The 20,595-nt window shown below is 31.7% G+C and overlaps 2 protein-coding genes and 3 long non-coding RNA genes across 9 annotated transcripts; 3 read left to right on the forward strand and 2 right to left on the reverse strand.

Moving 5' to 3' along the window:
• The first annotated feature begins 802 nt into the window (after positions 1-802).
• Positions 803-1,329, forward strand: LOC142234210 (uncharacterized). Its single transcript, XR_012721584.1, has 2 exons — positions 803-1,059; positions 1,127-1,329. It is a non-coding gene; the product is annotated as an uncharacterized LOC142234210 (long non-coding RNA).
• A 4,224-nt stretch (positions 1,330-5,553) lies between these two features.
• On the forward strand, positions 5,554-6,061 carry LOC142234211 (uncharacterized). Its single transcript, XR_012721585.1, has 2 exons — positions 5,554-5,790; positions 5,848-6,061. It is a non-coding gene; the product is annotated as an uncharacterized LOC142234211 (long non-coding RNA).
• A 2,531-nt stretch (positions 6,062-8,592) lies between these two features.
• On the reverse strand, positions 8,593-9,642 carry LOC142234212 (uncharacterized). The gene is made up of 3 exons (XR_012721586.1): positions 9,371-9,642; positions 9,201-9,306; positions 8,593-9,135 (listed from the first exon to the last, which is right to left on the reverse strand). It is a non-coding gene; the product is annotated as an uncharacterized LOC142234212 (long non-coding RNA).
• Positions 9,643-11,434: 1,792 nt separating this feature from the next.
• On the forward strand, positions 11,435-15,534 carry PIG-B (phosphatidylinositol glycan anchor biosynthesis class B). 2 transcript variants are annotated; one of them, XM_075305301.1, is made up of 7 exons: positions 11,437-11,742; positions 12,042-12,509; positions 12,571-12,699; positions 12,957-13,211; positions 13,267-13,464; positions 13,527-13,770; positions 13,861-15,534. In XM_075305301.1, the coding sequence occupies exons 1-7, from the start codon at positions 11,615-11,617 to the stop codon at positions 14,035-14,037; spliced, it is 1,599 nt and encodes a 532-aa protein (XP_075161416.1). In that variant the 5' UTR covers positions 11,437-11,614; the 3' UTR covers positions 14,038-15,534. The 2 variants fall into 2 exon arrangements, with proteins under 2 accessions (XP_075161415.1, XP_075161416.1); XM_075305300.1 differs by having other exon boundaries at positions 11,435-11,742; positions 13,527-15,534.
• On the reverse strand, positions 14,102-19,816 carry LOC142234214 (transmembrane protein 267). 4 transcript variants are annotated; one of them, XM_075305304.1, is made up of 3 exons: positions 19,705-19,816; positions 17,097-17,402; positions 14,102-16,397 (listed from the first exon to the last, which is right to left on the reverse strand). In XM_075305304.1, exons 2-3 carry the CDS (start codon positions 17,373-17,375, stop codon positions 16,023-16,025), a joined length of 654 nt encoding a protein of 217 aa, XP_075161419.1. In that variant the 5' UTR covers positions 17,376-17,402; positions 19,705-19,816; the 3' UTR covers positions 14,102-16,022. The 4 variants fall into 4 exon arrangements, with proteins under 4 accessions (XP_075161419.1, XP_075161420.1, XP_075161417.1 ...); XM_075305305.1 differs by having other exon boundaries at positions 19,767-19,809; XM_075305302.1 differs by lacking the exon at positions 19,705-19,816 and adding an exon at positions 19,210-19,563.
• Between the last annotated feature and the right edge of the window lie 779 nt (positions 19,817-20,595).

Raw genomic sequence — 20,595 nt, forward strand, 5'->3', positions numbered from 1 at the left:
ACATGAAATTTAAACACAAATGTTAACAAAATAAAAGCTTTATTTTGTGAATTATATTTTACAATCGTTTCATTTGTACTGGGCATCGGGATAATAAACACAAAACATAATTTAAACAAAAGGAGGCACAGCAATTGATGTTCCAAAACAAGCATTAGCACTTCAACCAACATGTATAGTACCGAGGTAGCAATGAATGGAATCACAAGAATTAATTGCTATGTTCCAAAAAATAAAATGGAGCACTGTAGAATTTATTTTTATAATTCCAAAGATATTTGTAAAATAACTGCGCCTGCTTCTTCTTTTTCAAATTATTTATTTTGTATGCGTGTGTGTGTAAATCGAGCCACTAGTTGCCTGTGTATATGTAATAATTTCGTGACATTTTGCGATGTTGTCAATACATTTCGATGAAATAAACGCGAAAAAGTTCCAAAATGGATGTTTTTTTCCTTCAAAATATATTGTCAACACTATCATTTTTCAACGCGAAACAATGATTGAGTGGAACTTTTTTCGCACCAACAAACAGAGTACCGGCCTTTACATGCCACATGTTATTATTGTCAAAAGCTTGTCTGTTTAGTACCTATCCCAATAAACACAGGGTGAACGTTTTTCAAATGCAACAACTTTTCAGTTTGAGGGTAAATATAATTTTCAACATAAATTCAACTTGACTTGAAATAGCTCATCTTCAATATATCATCAAATTGTTTGCGAATTACTTCCAATTTGCCAAAATGTTGACGAAATCTTTGAAAAGGTGTTGAAGATAAAGGCCGGTACTATCCCTGCCAGCATTTCAAAGTTCCATTTCATCTTCATCGCTACCACAGACTCGTAAATGTCACTACAACCATCCTACTGTGATGGGGGGCAGCATATCATAAAGTACAAAATGTACTTCATACATGTATTTTGCCATCACTACTTTTACAAAAGCCATTTTATTTTTTGTGAAACGCCAAGCGCAACCAGCTTGTTATATTTTATTTAAATAAAAACGAAAATAAAGTTCTGAAAACATAGATTTTACGCTTAAAATTGTGAAAGGTATATTGGTGAACAATTTTTGATTTTCCAAATGGAATAAAGTGATTGTTTTTCAAATATTTTACAGACACGCTGCCTCCATCGAATAAAAACACTGGCTGATAGACGCTGTAACATGTAACTCGCTACTTGTAACTCTACATCATCATTAATGCAAAAAATTATGTTAAATGTGATGTGATAGTGGTATAAATGTTATATTTTTAAGAATTTGTAAATGATTAATCAAATTAATAAATATCTAAACAAACGTGTTTTACTCGACCACAATGATTCTTTTACCACTATCTTAAAATGTGCTTTTTCTGATTGTTTGGAGGGTCTCTTATTGGCGTCGTTCTAAATTGATCTATAAAGGCACCTAATAATTGCACTCATGCGAAACCTTTTTGTAGTAACTTGGCGTGGTACAACTTCTCAATAGTGACGGCGCTTTTCCGACGAGTTTTTGATATCGTATATGATTGTTTTCGACGTACTGGGGATTCTCAGAAGCGCCCCCAAATTCAAAAAATGTTGGCAGGGATGTTCATTCTTGCGAAAAATTTTTATGGAAACCATTATTTCGCACATAGAAAGCGGCGTTTTTTTAGGTAGCTTGGAGCGCTATTTTACAGGGAGCGATATTGGATTAAGTTGGTGGTTGTTGCTTGTTTTTACAAAATAACATTTTATTTTTCCTTGGGCAATTGATCTGCTATTCCTTTGATCCTTTGTATAGTTTCGGAACAAAAATATGGTCCGTGTTTGATTTATAAACCCGCACAAATAGTTTTTAATAAATAAATTATTTCTTAATTCACATTGCAAATGGCGCCGTGCTATAAGGCCGGTACTCTGTTCGGTTTTCGCGTTGAAACTCCATACAAAACCAAAACATGCGAACAACTAGCGAAATTTTTTCCATTTGTGGTACTTTGTTTTTTTCTGATGATTGATAAAACAAAGTATAACATGGAGTTGTATTTCCATAATAAACTAGCAACAATATCTAGCCGCTCCCTACTATATGGTAGAATATAAATAATGTACATATATAACATGAAATTTAAACACAAATGTTAACAAAATAAAAGCTTTATTTGGTGAATTATATTTTACAATCGTTTCATTTGTACTGGGCATCGGGATAATAAACACAAAACATAATTTAAACAAAAGGAGGCACAGCAATTGATGTTCCAAAACAAGCATTAGCACTTCAACCAACATGTATAGTACCGAGGTAGCAATGAATGGAATCACAAGAATTAATTGCTATGTTCCAAAAAATAAAATGCAGCACTGTAAAATTAGTTTTTTAATTCAATAGATATTTGTAAAATAACTTCGCCTGCTTCTTCTTTTTCAAATTATTTATTTTGTATGCGTGTGTGTGTAAATCGAGCAACTAGTTGCGTATGTATATGTAATCATTTCGTGACAGTCTGCGATGTTGTCAATACATTTCTATGAAATAAACGCAAAAAAGTCCCAAAATGGCTGTTTTTTCCCCTCAAAATATATTGTCAACACTATCATTTTTCAACGCGAAACAATGATTGAGTGGAACTTTTTTCGCACCAACAAACAGAGTACCGGCCTATAAACGTCAGTTTTTCAACACGAAAAAACAAAGTATCACAAATGGAAAAAATTTCGCAAATTTTTCGCATTTTTTGGTTTTGTATGGAGTTTCAACGCGAAAACCGAACAGAGTACCGGCCTTTAAGCGTAATAACACAGCAATTGATGTTCCAAAACAAGCATTAGCACTTCAACCAACATGTATAGTACCGAGGTAGCAATGAATGGAATCACAAGAATTAATTGCTATGTTCCAAAAAATAAAATGCAGCACTGTAAAATTAGTTTTTTAATTCAATAGATATTTGTAAAATAACTTCGCCTGCTTCTTCTTTTTCAAATTATTTATTTTGTATGCGTGTGTGTGTAAATCGAGCAACTAGTTGCGTATGTATATGTAATCATTTCGTGACAGTCTGCGATGTTGTCAATACATTTCTATGAAATAAACGCAAAAAAGTCCCAAAATGGCTGTTTTTTCCCCTCAAAATATATTGTCAACACTATCATTTTTCAACGCGAAACAATGATTGAGTGGAACTTTTTTCGCACCAACAAACAGAGTACCGGCCTATAAACGTCAGTTTTTCAACACGAAAAAACAAAGTATCACAAATGGAAAAAATTTCGCAAATTTTTCGCATTTTTTGGTTTTGTATGGAGTTTCAACGCGAAAACCGAACAGAGTACCGGCCTTAATATGAGAAAACTTTGACAAAACACTACCCTAAAATGCAACGAAAAAACCATGTGGTTTTCAATACTTATTTGTGCAACGAAGTTCGTGGTCAATTGCAAGAAATAAAAAAATGGAAAATTTTAGACAAATAACCAAATAGTTTATAAAAATAGGTAAGTGAAAATAAAAAATGAAATAAAACATTAAGGAAGTTACTAAATGTATATCTCTTTGCAGAAAACTAAAATTATGGATTCTACGTTCTTGAAAACATTAAAAAGCTGACCAATGAAAAAAATGGTGGACAATTAACTGGAACTGCTTCAAATAGTTTATAATAATTGGTACGTCAATATGAAAAATTAAATCAACACTAAAGAAGTCACTAAATTTAAATTTCTTTGCAGAAAACCAAAATCTTTGGATGCTACATTCTTGCAAACAATAAGGAGCTGACCAATGAAAAATGAGTGGCTTATCGACAAGAAAAAGTTTCCAGAAACATTACAAGTGCAACCAATTAAAATTGTTAAAAACAACAAATTGTTGAAATCAACAACTTCTGGATGAAAATGTGCATCACATCGTCAGTTTAATTCATATGCTATTATTAGTTTAAAATGGATATTTTGTGAATCCCTTCTGCTTGAAATCAATTCTAACACGCGGTCCAGTACGTTCCTAATTTCAAATTGCCCGCATGTTAATAAAAGGAAGGAACCAAACGGAAGGAAATCGAATTATCAATGCAAAAGTGTTTACTAATAATGTTTAAGGGCCAGTTTCTCAATGTCTTGTTATTATTTATCGTGTCGATAAAACAGCCCCTGCCAGCATTTCAATGTTCCATTTCATCCTCATCGCTACCACAGACTCGTAAGTGACACTGCAACAATCGCCAACTCTGATAGTATTTTGCCATCACTATTCGAATGAAAGTATTTTGCCATCACTATTGTTACAAGAGCCATTTTATATTTTGTGAAACACCAAGCGCAACTGGCTTATTATAATTTATTTCAATGAAAACGAAAATAAAGTGCTGAAAACATAGTTATTACGCTTAAAGGCCGGTACTCTGTTCGGTTTTCGCGTTGAAACTCCATACAAAACCAAAAAATGCGAAAAATTTGCGAAATTTTTTCCATTTGTGATACTTTGTTTTTTCGTGTTGAAAAACTGACGTTTATAGCACGGCGCCATTTGCAATGTGAATTAAGAAATAATTTATGTATTAAAACCTATTTGTGCGGGTTTATAAATCAAACACGGACCATATTTTTGTTCCGAAACTATACAAAGTATCAAAGGAATAGCAGATCAATTGCCCAAGGAAAAATAAAATGTTATTTTGTAAAAACAAGCAACAACCACCAACTTAATCCAATAACGCTCCCTATAAAATAGCGCTCCAAGCTACCTAAAAAAACGCCGCTTTCTATGTGCGAAATAATGGTCTCCATAAAAATTTTTCGCAAGAATGAACATAGTACCGGCCTTAAAATTGTGAAAAGTAAATTGGTGAACAATTTTTGACTTTCCAATTGGTATAAAGTGATAGTTTTTCAAATATTTTTCCAGACACGCTGCCTCCATTGGGAATAAAAGTACTGGCTGATAGACGCTACAACATTTAACTTACAACTTGTAACTCAACATCAATCTCTTATTAATGCATAAAAATGTGTTAAATGTGATGTGATAGTCGTATAAATGTTATATTTATGAGAATTTATAAATGTTTCGTAAAATTAATAAACATCTAAACAATCGTGTTTTACTTGACCACAATGATTCTTTTACAACTATCTTAAAATGCACTTTGTCTGATTGTTTGAAGGGGCTCTTATTGGAGTCCTTCTAAATGTTTCCAGAAGGGCTCCTAATAATTGCACTCATGCGATACTTTTTTGTAGTAACTTGGCGTGGTACAACTTCTCAATAGTGACGGCGCTTTTACGAGGAGTTTTGGATATCGTATACGACTGTTTTCGACGTAGTGGGGATTCTCAGAAGCGCCCCCAAATTCAAAAAATGTTGGCAGGGGCTGATCCCATACAAAAAATTTACTAACCGGAGGTCTATCCACCGGTTAAATTTAATCGGAGGATGAGAAACTGGCCATAAGATATTTAAAGTTTTGTTGTTTGTTTTTTTTTTTTTTTTTGTTCTTATTTGTTGATATGTTTAATAAGATTATTATTTATCAATTGGTATTGTAGTGTATTATGTAGTGTAGTGTATTATCCCTGCCAGCATTTCAAAGTTCCATTTCAACCTCATCGTTACCACAGACTCGTAAATGTCACTTCAACCATCATGAAAAGGTACATCAAAAAGTACATGCAAGTAATTTGCCATCCCTACTGTTAAAAAAGCCATTTTTTTTGTGAAACGCCAAGCGCAACCAGCTTGTTATATTTTAATTAAATAAAAACGAAAATAAAGTTCTGAAAACATAGATTATACGCTTAAAATTGTGAAAGGTATATTGGTGAACAATTTGGTGATTTTCCAAATGGAATAAAGTGATTGTTTTTCAGATATTTTACAGACACGCTGCCTCCATGGAATAAAAACACTGGTTGATAGACGCAGCAACATGTAACTCGCTACTTGTAACTCAACATAATCATTAATGCCAAAAATTATGTTAAATGTAATGTGATAGTGGTATAAATGTTATATTTTTAAGAATTTGTAAATGTTTAATCAAATTAATAAATATCTAAACAAACGTGTTTTACTCGACCACAATGATTCTTTTACAACTATCTTAAAATTCACTTTTTTTGATTGTTTGGAGGGTCCCTTATTGGCGTCGTTCTAAATTGATCTATAAAGGCACCTAATAATTGCACTCATGCGAAACATTTTTGTAGTAACTTGGCGTGGTACAACTTCTCAATAGTGACGGCGCTTTTCCGACGAGTTTTTGATGTCGTATATGATTGTTTTCGACGTAGTGGGGATTCTCAAAAGAGTCCCCAAATTCAAAAAATGTTGGCAGGGATTATATATTATATTTTGATGAAAATGAATAAATTATACAAAATTCATAGAATTTTGGCTTTGACTTTCAATTTGAAGTGGGGATATCATTCATACAAATTTAGGTTGAAAAGTATTAGCAATGATGTTAATTTTGAATTTGACTCGCATCGAAAATTGTTTGACAAATTATTGAGTAGCGGTGCATTTCAATTTGAGGATAACACTTGAGATATTATAGCCACCCAATAAACACAAACGTTTGAAAAATGCTAAATTTCAACAAATTTTCAAACATTTTTTCAAAGGATTAGGGTAGTATTCAAGTTGAGAAATTGTTGAGAAAATCGCGTTCTCAACAAAAAACAGACATTACCCTCAACAGTGAAATTCAACACATTAGCAATAATATCTCAAGTATTATCCTCAAATTGAAATGCATCGCTACTCAATAATTTGTCAAACAATTTTCGATGCGAGTCAAATTCAAAATTAACATCGTTGCAAATACTTTTCAACCTAAATTTGTATGAATGATATCCCCACTTCAAATTGAAAGCCAAAGCCAAAATTCTTTGAATTTTGTATAATTTATTCATTTTCATCAAAATAAAATATATAATAATATACTACACTACATAATACACTAAAATACCAATTGATAAATAATAATCTTATTAAACATATCAACAAATAAGAACAAAAAAAAAAAAAACAAACAACAAAACTTTAAATATCTTAAACATTATTAGTAAACACTTTTGCATTGATAATTCGTTTTCCTTCCTTTTGGTGTCATAAAACAGCATTAAAATTTATTAGCATGCGGGCAAGTTGAAATTAGGAACGTACTGGACCGCGTGTTAGAATTGATTTCCAGCAGAAGGAATTCACAAAATATCCATTTTAAACTGATAATAGCATATGAATTAAACTGACGATGTGATGCCCATTTTCATCCAGAAGTTGTTGATTTCAACAATTTGTTGTTTTTAACAATTTTAATTGGTTGCACTTGTAATGTTTCTGGAAACTTTTTCTTGTCGATAAGCCACTCATTTTTCATTGGTCAGCTTCTTAATGTTTGCAAGAATGTAGCATCCAAAGATTTTGGTTTTCTGCAAAGAGATTTAAATTTAGTGAATTCTCTAAAGTTTTGATTTAATTTTTCATATTGCCGTACCAATTATTATAAACTATTTGAAGCAGTTCCAGTTAATTGTCCACCATTTTTTCATCGGTCAGCTTTTTAATGTTTTCAAGAACGTAGAATCCATAATTTTAGTTTTCTGCAAAGAGATATACATTTAGTGACTTCCTTAATGTTTTATTTCATTTTTTATTTTCACTTACCTATTTTTATAAACTATTTGATTATTTGTCTAAAATTTTCCATTTTTTTATTTCTTGCAATTGACCACGAACTTCGTTGCACAAATAAGTATTGAAAACAACATGGTTTTTTCGTTGCATTTTAGGGTAGTGTTTTGTCAAAGTTTTCTCATATTATCTTCAACAACTTTTCAAAGATTTCGTCAACATTTTGGCAAATTGGAAGTAATTCGCAAACAATTTGAAGATGTATTGAAGATGAGCTATTTCAAGTCAAGTTGAATTTATGTTGAAAATTATATTTACCCTCAAACTGAAAAGTTGTTGCATTTGAAAAACGCTCATCCTGTGTTTATTGGGTAATGTGTTGAATTTCACTGTTGAGGGTAATGTCTGTTTTTTGTTGAGAACGCGATTTTCTCAACAATTTCTCAACTTGAATATTACCCTAATCCTTTGAAAAATTGTTGAAATTTAGCATTTTTCAAACGTTTGTGTTTATTGCGATTAATTCAAATGGCCTTGCAAATTGCTTGCTTTCAACAAATTTTCCAATAGGTTTGAAGCATTAAAATGAAATTTAGTTTGAAAAGTTGTTGCTAATATGTTGAGAAATTGTTGCTAAAGCTGAGTACTATCCCAATAAACACAAACGATTGAAAAATGCTAAATTTCAACAATTTTTCAAACATTTTTTCAAAGGATTAGGGTAATATTCAAGTTGAGAAATTGTTGAGAAAATCGCGTTCTCAACAAAAAACAGACATTACCCTCAACAGTGAAATTCAACACATTAGCAATAATATCTCAAGTGTTATCGTCAAATTGAAATGCATCGCTACTCAATAATTTGTCAAACAATTTTCGATGCGAGTCAAATTCAAAATTAACGTCGTTGCAAATACTTTTCAACCTAAATTTGTATGAATGATATCCCCACTTCAAATTGAAAGTCAAAGTCAAAATTCTATGAATTTTGTATAATTTATTCATTTTCATCAAAATAAAATATATAATAATACACTACACTACATAATACATTACAATACCAATTGATAAATAATAATCTTATTAAACATATCAACAAATAAGAACAAAAAAAAAACATACAACAAAACTTTAAATATCTTAAACATTATTAGTAAACACTTTAGCATTGATAATTCGTTTTCCTTCCTTTTGGTGTCATAAAACAGCATTAAAATTTATTAACATGCGGGCAAATTTAAATTAGGAACGTACTGGACCGCGTGTTAGAATTGATTTCCAGCAGAACGAATTCACAAAATATCCATTTTAAACTGATAATAGCATATGAATTAAACTGACGATGTGATGCACATTTTCATCCAGAAGTTGTTGATTTCAACTATTTGTTGTTTTTAACAATTTTAATTGGTTGCACTTGTAATGCTTCTGGAAACTTTTTCTTGTCGATAAGCAACTCATTTTTCATTGGTCAGCTTCTTAATGTTTACAAGAATGTATCATCCAAAGGTTTTAGTTTTCTGCAAAGAGATTTAAATTTAGTGACTTCTCTAAAGTGTTGATTTAATTTTTCATATTGGCGTACCAATTATTATAAACTATTTGAAGCAGTTCCAGTTAATTGTCCACCATTTTTTCATCGGTCAGCTTTTTAATGTTTTCAAGAACGTAGAATCCATAATTTTAGTTTTCTGCAAAGATATATACATTTAGTGACTTCCTTAAAGTTTTATTTCATTTTTTATTTTCACTTACCTATTTTTATAAACTATTTGGTTATTTGTCTAAAATTTTCCATTTTTTTAATTTCTTGCAATTGACCACGAACTTCGTTGCACAAATAAGTATTGAAAACCACATGGTTTTTTCGTTGCATTTTAGGGTAGTGTTTTGTCAAAGTTTTCTCATATTATCTTCAACACCTTTTCAAAGATTTCGTCAACATTTTGGCAAATTGGAAGTAATTCGCAAACAATTTGAAGATGTATTGAAGATGAGCTATTTCAAGTCAAGTTGAATTTATGTTGAAAATTATATTTACCCTCAAACTGAAAAGTTGTTGCATTTGAAAAACGCTCATCCTGTGTTTATTGGGATGTTCAGTTTTCAAGCTGAAAACCAGCTTATTTTCACGGTTACTTTTTTTAATCAATTAATTTCGAAATATTAAATTGTTCGCAATCAATACATTGGACCTTTTCCATCCATAATTTGAAGAGACTTGATAAAACTGTTATCGTTTTCATATATATTTTTGCACTTTTAATTTAGTGTTTTGGTGAAAAACTCGAACATAGTACTCACCTTAAAGGCCGGTACTATGTTCATTCTCGCGAAAAATTTTTATGGAAACCATTATTTCGCACATAGAAAGCGGCGTTTTTTTAGGTAGCTTGGAGCGCTATTTTAAAGGGAGCGATATTGGATTAAGTTGGTGGTTGTTGCTTGTTTTTACAAAATAACATTTTATTTTTCCTCGGGCAATTGATTTGCTATTCATTTGATCCTTTGTATAGTTTCGGAACAAAAATATGGTCCGTGTTTGATTTATAAACCCGCACAAATAGTTTTTAATAAATAAATTATTTCTTAATTCACATTGCAAATGGCGCCGTGCTATAAACGTCAGTTTTTCAACACGAAAAAACAAAGTATCACAAATGGAAAAAATTTCGCAAATTTTTCGCATTTTTTAGTTTTGTATGGAGTTTCAACGCGAAAACCGAACAGAGTACCGGCCTTAACGTGTTAAATTCTACTGTTTAGTCTGTTTTTTTTTTGTTTTTGTTGGGAACGCGATTTTCTCAACAATTTCTCAAATTGAATTCTAATCTAATTCTTTGAAAACATGTTTGAAAGCGTATTGAATATAAGCATTTTTCCAATGCTTGTGTTTATGTATTTATGTCTGTTTTCAGTTGAGAACGCGATTTCTCAACAATTTCTCAATTTGAATATTACCCTAAAGGTGTGTACTATGTTCGATTTTAGAGTTGAAAATCACTTTATTTTCGCGATTACTTTTCCTGAAATAAACAAAATTATAAATGAAAACAAACATATTCCTGTAAAGTCTTGCCTGAATCTAGAGGAACAAGAAATTGCGCATCAATTGAGTTAATTTATCTGCTTTACATTGAACTGTTTTAATAAAGTAACCGCGAAAAAATCAACTCGAAAACCGAACATAGTACTTACCTTAAAGGTGAGTATTAAGTTCGAGTTTAAGCTGAGTACTATGTTCAGTTTTCAAGCTGAAAATCAGCTTGTTTTCACGGTTACTTTGTTTAATTAATTAATATAGAAATATAAAATTATTTGCAATCAATTCCTTGGATCTTTTCCTTCCATTATTTGGTAAGACTTGATCAAAATATAATCGTCTTCATACATATTTTTGTACTTTTAGTTTAGTGTTTTGGTGAAAAAGCCGAACATAGTACTCACCTTTAGCCGTTAATTTTCACTAAAGTGAAAACTAAATCAGTAAAAAAGTAATAAAATTATACATATTTGTTGCAGACTTCATTATAACTTGACGGGGAATATCCCAACGCAAATTTTCACAAAGTTTGTATTCATTAAAATGGATTATTAAAAAAAGTAATCGTGAAAAAAATGACGATTTTAGCGGCTAAGCCCGAACTAAATACCCACCTTATTCCGTTAAAAAAATGTTTAAAAACATTTTCAAATTCACCATTTTTCAAACGTTTGTGTTTACTGGGTTTGATTTTACCTCTTAAGAGTACCCTGAAAGCCTTTGGTGCCACATTGTTTTTATGTTTTAGCGTCATCTGATGACGTCATACAGCAAAATATTTAACAACAACACTCGCCGGGTGGGTTTGATCGGAATATTTTTATATTGTTATTTATAGCGCGCATACGACCCAGGTTCGATTGTCGTACCGTGTTCATAAACAAAAAATTACACGTTGGAATTAGGCAACAATATTTGAGTTATTCAACTCATGAAAAGTGAAATTTTATTGTAAAATGAACCTGTTTTTGGTATTTCTGCTATGTTTTCTTGTGCGTTTATCTTCTGTGTTCGTAGTCAAAACATTCTACGTTCCTGATGAATACTGGCAGAGTCTTGAAGTGGCGCATAAAATTACCTTCGGGTAGGTTGGTTTCTCATGAAGCATGAATATAAAATTCAGTGAAACCTCTCAAACTTAGACACTCTGAAATCCGGACACCTCCCAAAAATGCACATTTGTCTGGGGACGTTTGCTATATTAACATATTAAATTTAACCCTCTCATACCTGGACACCTATCATAGGTGAACAAAATTTAGGCGATCGTGTGTCCACCTTTCAGAGGTTTCAGTGTAGTAGTAATACCAAATTTGCGAATTGTCTCGGTAATAAGTATCTATGGGGCTTGAACTGTTTGCTATATATTATTTCTCTTTTTAGTTATGGTCATCTTACTTGGGAATGGGTCCATGGAATAAGAAGCTACGTTTATCCAATGCTAATAGCTGGTGTCTATAAACTCTTGGCGTTGCTCAGTTTAGACACAGTACAATTGTTAGTGTTAATACCCCGCATTTTACAGGCCACCTTGTCGTCATACTCAGACTATCGCTTTTTTATTTGGACTGGAAAAAAGAAATGGGGCCTATTTCTGATTATTTCCTCGTGGTTCTGGTTCTACACAGGATCTCGGACGTTAAGTAACACGTTGGAATCATCGTTGACTACCATTGGGTTGAGCTACTTCCCTTGGTATGGTGAAGGAATAACATACCTATGGCCTGCCATTTTATGTTGTTTTTTAAGACCAACAGCAGCAATAATTTGGTTACCATTAATATTTTATCATTTACGGAAATCAAAATTCTCATGGACCGAATTGATTTTTAAACGCTATTTGGTGATTGGGTAAGTTTTACAAAGCAATGTTCACTGCATATATATTTAACAATATTTTTCCTACGCATAGTGTATTGGTGGCCACAGTTGTGGTTGGATTAGACTCGTACATGCACGGGCATATTCTTATCACCCCATATGAATTCTTGAAATATAACGTATTTCAAAACATTGGAAGTTTCTATGGGTCACATCCTTGGTAAGTCATGCCTTGCAACCAATAGAATAATCATTTCAATTTGTTGTCCAGTGAAAATCAGTTTCTTCCGTATGACATTTTGGATATAGTCCTGAATCTTATTCATTTTGGTTTATGTCATATTTTATATAAATATAAAAGAGTATCACAGCTATTTATATACATATATAGTTATACATATTTGAACATTGTAATACAATGTTGTCGCATAGGTGAAGTTCGGATTAAAATTTCTCAATAATTGTCCAATGTTTTAGGTACTGGTATTTCACCGTCGGTCTACCCACCACTTTGGGAATAACTTTCTTACCTTTCCTGTTTGGTATAATCGAAACTATTAGACACCATGATACATTTCCAGTGCGAAAATACCTGCTGACTACAATATTCCTAGCTCTTGCTGTTTTAAGCGCAGTTGAACACAAGGAGTTCCGGTTTGTAAGTGTGTTGATGCCATTGTGTTTATATATTGCCTCAGACACATTAACAAGATGGAGTTACAAAGCCTCAAGGTAAGATTTATTGGGAATTATTTATATAAATAATTTTTATTATTTTCTGATGTAGTTTACTTTTGTGGATTGTGGCTATTCTTATTGTTGTTGGGAACGCCATACCTGCTTGGTATTTGAGCACTGTACATCAAAGGGGGCCAATTGATGTGATGGTACAGCTTGGTGATATCGCGTCCGAATACCGGAGTGAACAGAATCGCCCCGCCAATATATTATTTTTAATGCCTTGTCACTCAACACCGTATTATAGGTAAGATATTTTATATACAGTTCGTTTTTTTATAAAGATTTAATCATCGATTGTAATCGCAGTCATATCCATCAAAACGTCACCATGCGATTTTTGACATGTGAACCAAACCTAAAGCAAATTCCAAATTACAAAGATGAAGCTGAGTTGTTTTTTGATTCTCCAGTGCATTGGCTACGTTCTCACATCCCTTCATATCCACGATCTGCCAAACCCACACATGTGGTATTGTATGAACCCTTGGCTGAAATAATTAATGAGTTTCTATTGGACTATAAACAATTGTATAGGATTGACAATGCCGAGGTAAACCACAATATTGATTCCAAAAATATCCTCAATGAATGGTTCATACACATGAAGGAGATACAGTTAAATGTTGATTTTCTTTTACAGTATATAAATTCAAGAACCGGAAAGCATATTCTGATCTACCAACGATTGCGTGAAGGTGAAGAAAATACATTTAATCGCAATGAATTCCACAGGGAAGTAGAAACCCCAATATTGTCTGAATTCGAAGATAATTTTGTTACGAACGAATTTGAGACTGAAAGAAATCTCTTTAATTAAGATTGTTTGGTTTCAACTTCAAGTATGAAGTTATTTTGTTTCATTCTATACAAGAAAAACTAAATTTTGTCGGTACAAAAGATAATTTTAATACTAGTAGATAATATACATAAGTATGTATTTGTGTTTTTTATTCAAAGCTGTAAAAGAGTCAATATCATATACAGTGCTGTTCAAAGCATTTGAAACTAACCCTAGCATGAACTTAATCTAGGTTAATCTCCCATAATAAGAAATTTTTAGTTTACATCCCACTTAATAACAGTCTTTATAGAGTGGTATTTCCAAATTCTTATTGGGTAAATGAATAATATGTTATAACATATTGGTATTTCCCGAAAGGTAAAGAATCGTGTGATTTAACATGTTCAAAACATTTGCAACTACATAGCACCGTGTAATATTTTCTTCCTTAACAGCATTATTTTTGTGGGGCATCGTAGGAAAATAGTTTAGTTTATGGCATAATTTTTTCATAAACTGGCATTCTCTGTTTTTGATATACGATGAAATTACCGATAATAAGTATAATCAATATTGAAAAGCAAAATATCGATTTTATTGCTTGGGGTATCACAGAAATGAATTTCGGAAGAGTACACTGTCCACAAAACAACTGCGTCTCGAGTTATAAACAGCGGATGCACCAAAACTGTGCACAAAAGTGGAGAAAACGTAAGACTACACCAAAAAAACTATATAACAATTCTCTCAAATAAAATATTAAGAAGGAAAGAAATACAAAAAATTCCGTCAATCATGGTTAGGACAATATTGTGGTCTTGGGGGAGTTTTTATGGACAAGTTATTGGCCAGATTCATTGAGCTGAGGGTATTCAGTCTACAAAAATATTTTTCCCTATGTAATATTGACGTAATAATCGCGGGAAATGTCTGCATAGATTATTCACCGCGATATTGACCCTTTAAGTTGGTAAAGCAATTTATTTCCGATGAAAAATTGTGTGTGCTTGGCTGGCCTGTCCAGTTGCGTATTCTAAATGTTATATGGAAAACTTTGGAAATTGTAAAACGAAAATTGATCATATTTTTAAACCTGGTGTTATCTATGGGTCCTGAACCATAGGATATCATTGACCATATAGTCATTTCAATGCCAAGAAGTTATCAAACGGCGTGGCTATAGTATGAACTATTAGCATTTATCTTTAAAAGTAACAAACATTTTTTTAATATGTATGGGACACGTAGTATTAGTTGCAAATGTTTTATAGTTATTTTCACCATTCTCTAAAATATTTGAAGCTGACATAAAAGGCAACATTACTGCTTTAAAGTATTGGTTTTACAACTTTTATTTTCATTACAATTACGTATTATTTTCAACAGTGGTTGCAAATGTTTTGAACAGCACTGTACGTTTTTAGAATTCGAAACTTAATAATTATTGATTTAAATTTTATCCTATAACTACAAATAGTACATGGAATCAAGTGCAAATAAAATTATTTTTAAATAAATTATAACATAATTATACATTACAGTTCTTTTATGTTTTATATATTTCGTTTATCAACGCCTCACAGAGGCCTAATGTACTTCCAAGGAGTACAGTCTTGCACAGAACTAGCACTACTTAATTAATGTTGTAGACATACATATTTTAACAATTTATATCACTCTTATTATCACATTTTTGAAATGGGCACTAGATTCAGTATGGAAGCATTCCGATTTTTTTGTGGTGCTCAAACTAAATCTAACTTTCCCATACATCAATTGCTTAATTATATGTGTTTATTAAAAAACTTATGCTTTGTAAAGTGTACAACATAAACTGCAAACAGTTTGGTACTATTTGGATATCGTTTTATATAGGCCTATTTCATTGGGCATTTTTTATTGTAATCTAGGTTAAAATTTCTTACTCGAAAAATAACTGTGGACAGGATATGGATTTTAATTATTAATTGATTGTAAGATTTTAAGCACCAATATTGTATGTCCATAATATTTTCGATAATTTATACCTGCATATAGCGATATCCTCTAACATCTTTGTGATTATTTTCATGCATGTTTATATACTGGCTTAAAAATTGTTGTATATCTGTTGAACGGCAAATCATGTGTACATAACCTACTAAATATGGCGTAAATAAGGTGATTATGATATAAGATAGATTTGATATTTTTTCCGTGTTTCCCCAAGGGTAAAACCAGTATCCACGTCTAACAGCGTCCCTTGAATGGTGTGTTATAAAGGCACACAACAATGTGCCAAGTATGAGGCTTGATTTAAGATAGTTCAGAGAAGATGTGCATATATAAGCTATTAAAATGAGAGCAGCAATTGTAGAACAGTGAAGGAAAGGTCGGCGCGTTAGGTTAGTAGCATCCTGTAAATGTTATACATATTTGAATAACAAATAGGTCTTTATAAATTATAAACAATACAAAACACTAAATTAAAAGTGCCAAAATATATATGGATGGAAAAGATGCAAGGCATTGATTGCGAAACGTTTAATATATCTATGTTAATTGATTCAAAGAAGTAAACGTAAAAGCTACTTGTTTTTCAGCTCGAAAACTGAAAATAATTCTTACTTTTAGAAAGAAAAATAGATCAAAAATAATTCGATGTTTTTTTTTTTTGTTATTTATATATCTTTGATTCAACTACTTGATACTTGACAATTCGCTCAAATCTCATTTCGCGGTTACTTTTTTTTTAAATAATTGCAGCCGTTTTCATCAGAGTCCAAAATTTGAAAATTGTACCGTCCTTAAAATATTCGTGATATTTATGAAAAAAATTATAGCCTACATGCAGAGTCTGTAGTAGAAGCATAGGCATTTTGTAGCCGAACAAATACTAAGCCTTATGGAAGAGTACATTCTCGGCTACAGTTGAAATTCCTGTTGAATCGGAATCATATTTTTTACGAGTGTGAATCAGAAGTGTACATTCTTGCTAGTAAAAGATAAATCGCGCAGGGATGGCCACCAACAATTAGTTTCACGACTTTCAACGGCAACGCTGCTATCAACAAAACGATAAATTTCAATACATGGGACAATGTGCTTAAATTTACCTCTAAATTCCAACTTTTCGCTGCTATAAAATGGTCCACATCAATTAAAGATGAACATGTAAAGCATATAAAAATTAGCAGCCAACCGAAAATATTAGAGGTCTTCTCATAAAATTGAACAGCAAATGCTATCCCAGATAATGCACCGATGGCGGCATGGGTTGCATTATCGGCTAATGCTTTTAATAAAGGATTTTGATTGATTTCAACGAAATTATCCCCGAGCAAGCAAGTTAAACAAGTTAGAGTCGCGACTATTATTCGCATGTAGACCATCATGTTAATACATATGTTCGTTGTGTATACCTTAAAGAAACAGCAAAAAATATGTTAATACATGTTTAATTTATTACTTCATTTTTCTAGTTGCTATTTTTGTGAAAAATAACTGAAATGAATGTTGATACAAATTTCACGAAATGAACTAAATTTTAATGACGTAACCAAAATGATTGATGATTGCTCGTCTTCAACGTTAAAATATTTTATAACTTGGTACGAAGAATTCTAAACTGCTCAGCAGTGTCAATCAGCTTTTTTATTTTCGACATGTTTCTATCAAACGGCGTTTTTATCTAAGCCTTGCTGCAAGAATAAGGTTTTCCACATTTTTCAAAGCTCAGTTGAAACAATAATAATGATTCCAGTCATTATGCGGGCTTTTTTGCAGCAACGGTGTATTTGTAAAGTTTTTCTCTCATAAGGTGAGTATTAAGTTCGAGTTTAGCCGCTAAAATCGCTAAAGTGAAAACTAAATCAGTAAGAAAAATGCATGAAATTATACATATTTGTTGCAAATTTTATTATAACTTGATGGGGAAAAGCCCAAAGTAAATTTTCACAAAGTTTGTATTCCTTAAAATGGATTATTACAGAAAAGTAATCGAGAAATTTATAGAGGCTAAACTGGAACTTAATACCCACCTATATTCATAAAAGTTATCGTAAACTTTAAATCTACTATTACCATACAAATTTGTTAGATAAACTGCCAGTAAATTATTGGGAATATTAGCATTTGACTCGATTACCCTTTTTATTTCATTATAATATTCTAAAGTTATTACGATATTACTAAATTAAAATAGTAGATGTGAATTGTTTTGTGCACTGAAAAAATATTGTCGTGAGGCCAAAGATTTCATCTCCTTAAAAAACGAACTCGAATTTTGGTTATAATAACATTTGTCAATTTCTCTTATATAAACTGTTTTCCTTGTCCAAAAGCCGATAAAGTCATTTTGTCCTTATAGTTAAGTGATTCAACTTAAAAATTGGTATCTTTTCATGAAAGAAGGCTAGGGCCAATTCTAAAAAATTCTAAAATTAATGAAATAGTCTTTAAATGTGAAGAGTTTTTGTATCTTGACCACAAACCAAAATACCGTTCAAAAATAGATGTTTTTCAACACTTTATTTTAAAAACGTATACATACAATAATTTCTGCTTGAAGTGGAGTAAAAGTAATGTATTTCGAATTTCTCACAGTTTCAAAACCAAACTAAAATTTTATTTAAAAAAATGACAAATCATTTTTTACCAAATCCAACACTGAAAAAAATATTGTCGTGAGGTCAAAGATTTCATGTCTTTAAAATACGAATTTAAATTTTGCTTAGCATAGAAGACACATTTCTCTAATACAACGTTTTTTCATTGTCCAAAAGTCGATAAACTTTTCAATGTAGTCGTATTGTCCTTATAATTAAGTGATTTCACTTAGAAATGGGTACCATAACATGAAAGAAAAAATGTTTGGTCTAAGGTCAACTTGACTTTAATAATTCAGAGAAATTCTTTAGATTTAATGAAATTGTTTTTTAAGTTTTTTGTTTTTTTGCATCTTGACTACGAAGCAAAAAATCGTTCAAATATAGGACATGTTTTTCAACACTTTATTTTAAAGACGTTTTTACTTGAAACATAGCATAATTTCTACTGGAAGTCGAGTCTTAATTTGGAAAATAAAGTTGTCGTTACCTCGTTTTTAAAGGACTTTGATAGCATATGAAGAAACAAAGCTGAAAAAGCGAAAAATTAAAATTTGCTTCCTAGAAGCAAGTACACAAAACCCAAATTTAAAAGAGAATTGTGTCTTAAAAGTATCCTTACTTGTATTCTCCGCTTCTTTGGCTCGGAATCAATACCAAAATGTTTAAAGTAGACAAAATCTTTGGAACCGGGCATGCTTTTTTTCAGCGAAAGGATGCTTAGATTATTTAATATTTTAAAATAACAAGTAAATAAAATAGAGGTGTTTGGAAGGTAGTTCCCACAAAACGAAGGACTTCCAGTAAAAATTTTGATATTTATTTCTCTTTCCCAGAGAACAAGGCTGAGTCTTCTTCTAGATTGTTTTAGACAGTAAGCCATGCGAACGAACGAAAGGAAATAGAAAAACCCAAATCTAGACGAAAATTGAGTGACAAAGTAATCGTAATGCCTGACAATCCTGAAAGGAGGCCTCCAAGCATACGACTACACCGCTGGTTCCTAACGTATTATATATTTGATATGGATGAAAGTGTTAGTTTCTTATGAGGGGATGGTAGATTAATTGCAATAGTTCCGTTCACTTGCGTGATGTTATATATAATAATAACATACGATACACGAGAGTTCACTTATTTCTTTATTATTTAATTTAATTCGTTTTGCAATCCGATGACCTGTGTGGTGTTGGTGGTTGTGTAGTTTGGTGCGGTGGTTAGTGGCGACGTTTGATAATAGGTCTATGCACGGCTGCCAGATTTTTTCGAGATCATTGCAAAAAGCGAATTTTTAGTACTAAAACCAGAGTTATACAAAGCAGTAAGGGGATTTTGAAAGTGATTTTGTTGAAAACCACTACGAGCCAGCTGATATTTGCTTATTGCAAATCTACTGAGATCTAGGAGGATTTCGGCCAAAATCCTCGTTTGCGAGGATTTCCTGTCTAGTGCGAACGAAATATTAGCCGCTAAAATCGATAAAGAATGTGCCCTTTTACCTCACAGCATGCCGTTTTTGAAACTCTTTGCCTTCATCAATACAATTCATTCACAACGCTAATATGTTTAAAAAATCACTTTACAGATTTTACTCTCAATAGTCTATCTTTTTCATTAATTTTTGTCTTCTTTGCCCTTTCATTGTTAATGTTTTTGTGAATACGGTCGTTAATCTATTGAAACGTCTTTTATGTACTATATATTCTATGGCATAAATTGTATAAAATTGTAACTATATCACATCAAATCACACAGTGCAATCAAAAGATTATAATATAATATCGTGTGAAACTTCGAACAAATAAAATTGAAAGCCACATATTTGGAGAAAGCCACATATTTGGTCACTACATAATTTTACTTTGTGGCGTAAAACTCTCAGATATTAGCCAACAGACCTAATATAGGTGGTCATGCCGTTTGAAATTATTTTCCACGTTCCGTTACGCAGAAAGAATGAAAACACAAGAGGACGAAAAGTTCTCTTCTGCGAAGAAATCAAATGTCA

The sequence above is a fragment of the Haematobia irritans genome, chromosome 4, assembly GCF_050003625.1.
Source record: "Haematobia irritans isolate KBUSLIRL chromosome 4, ASM5000362v1, whole genome shotgun sequence".
NCBI lineage: Eukaryota > Metazoa > Arthropoda > Insecta > Diptera > Muscidae > Haematobia > Haematobia irritans.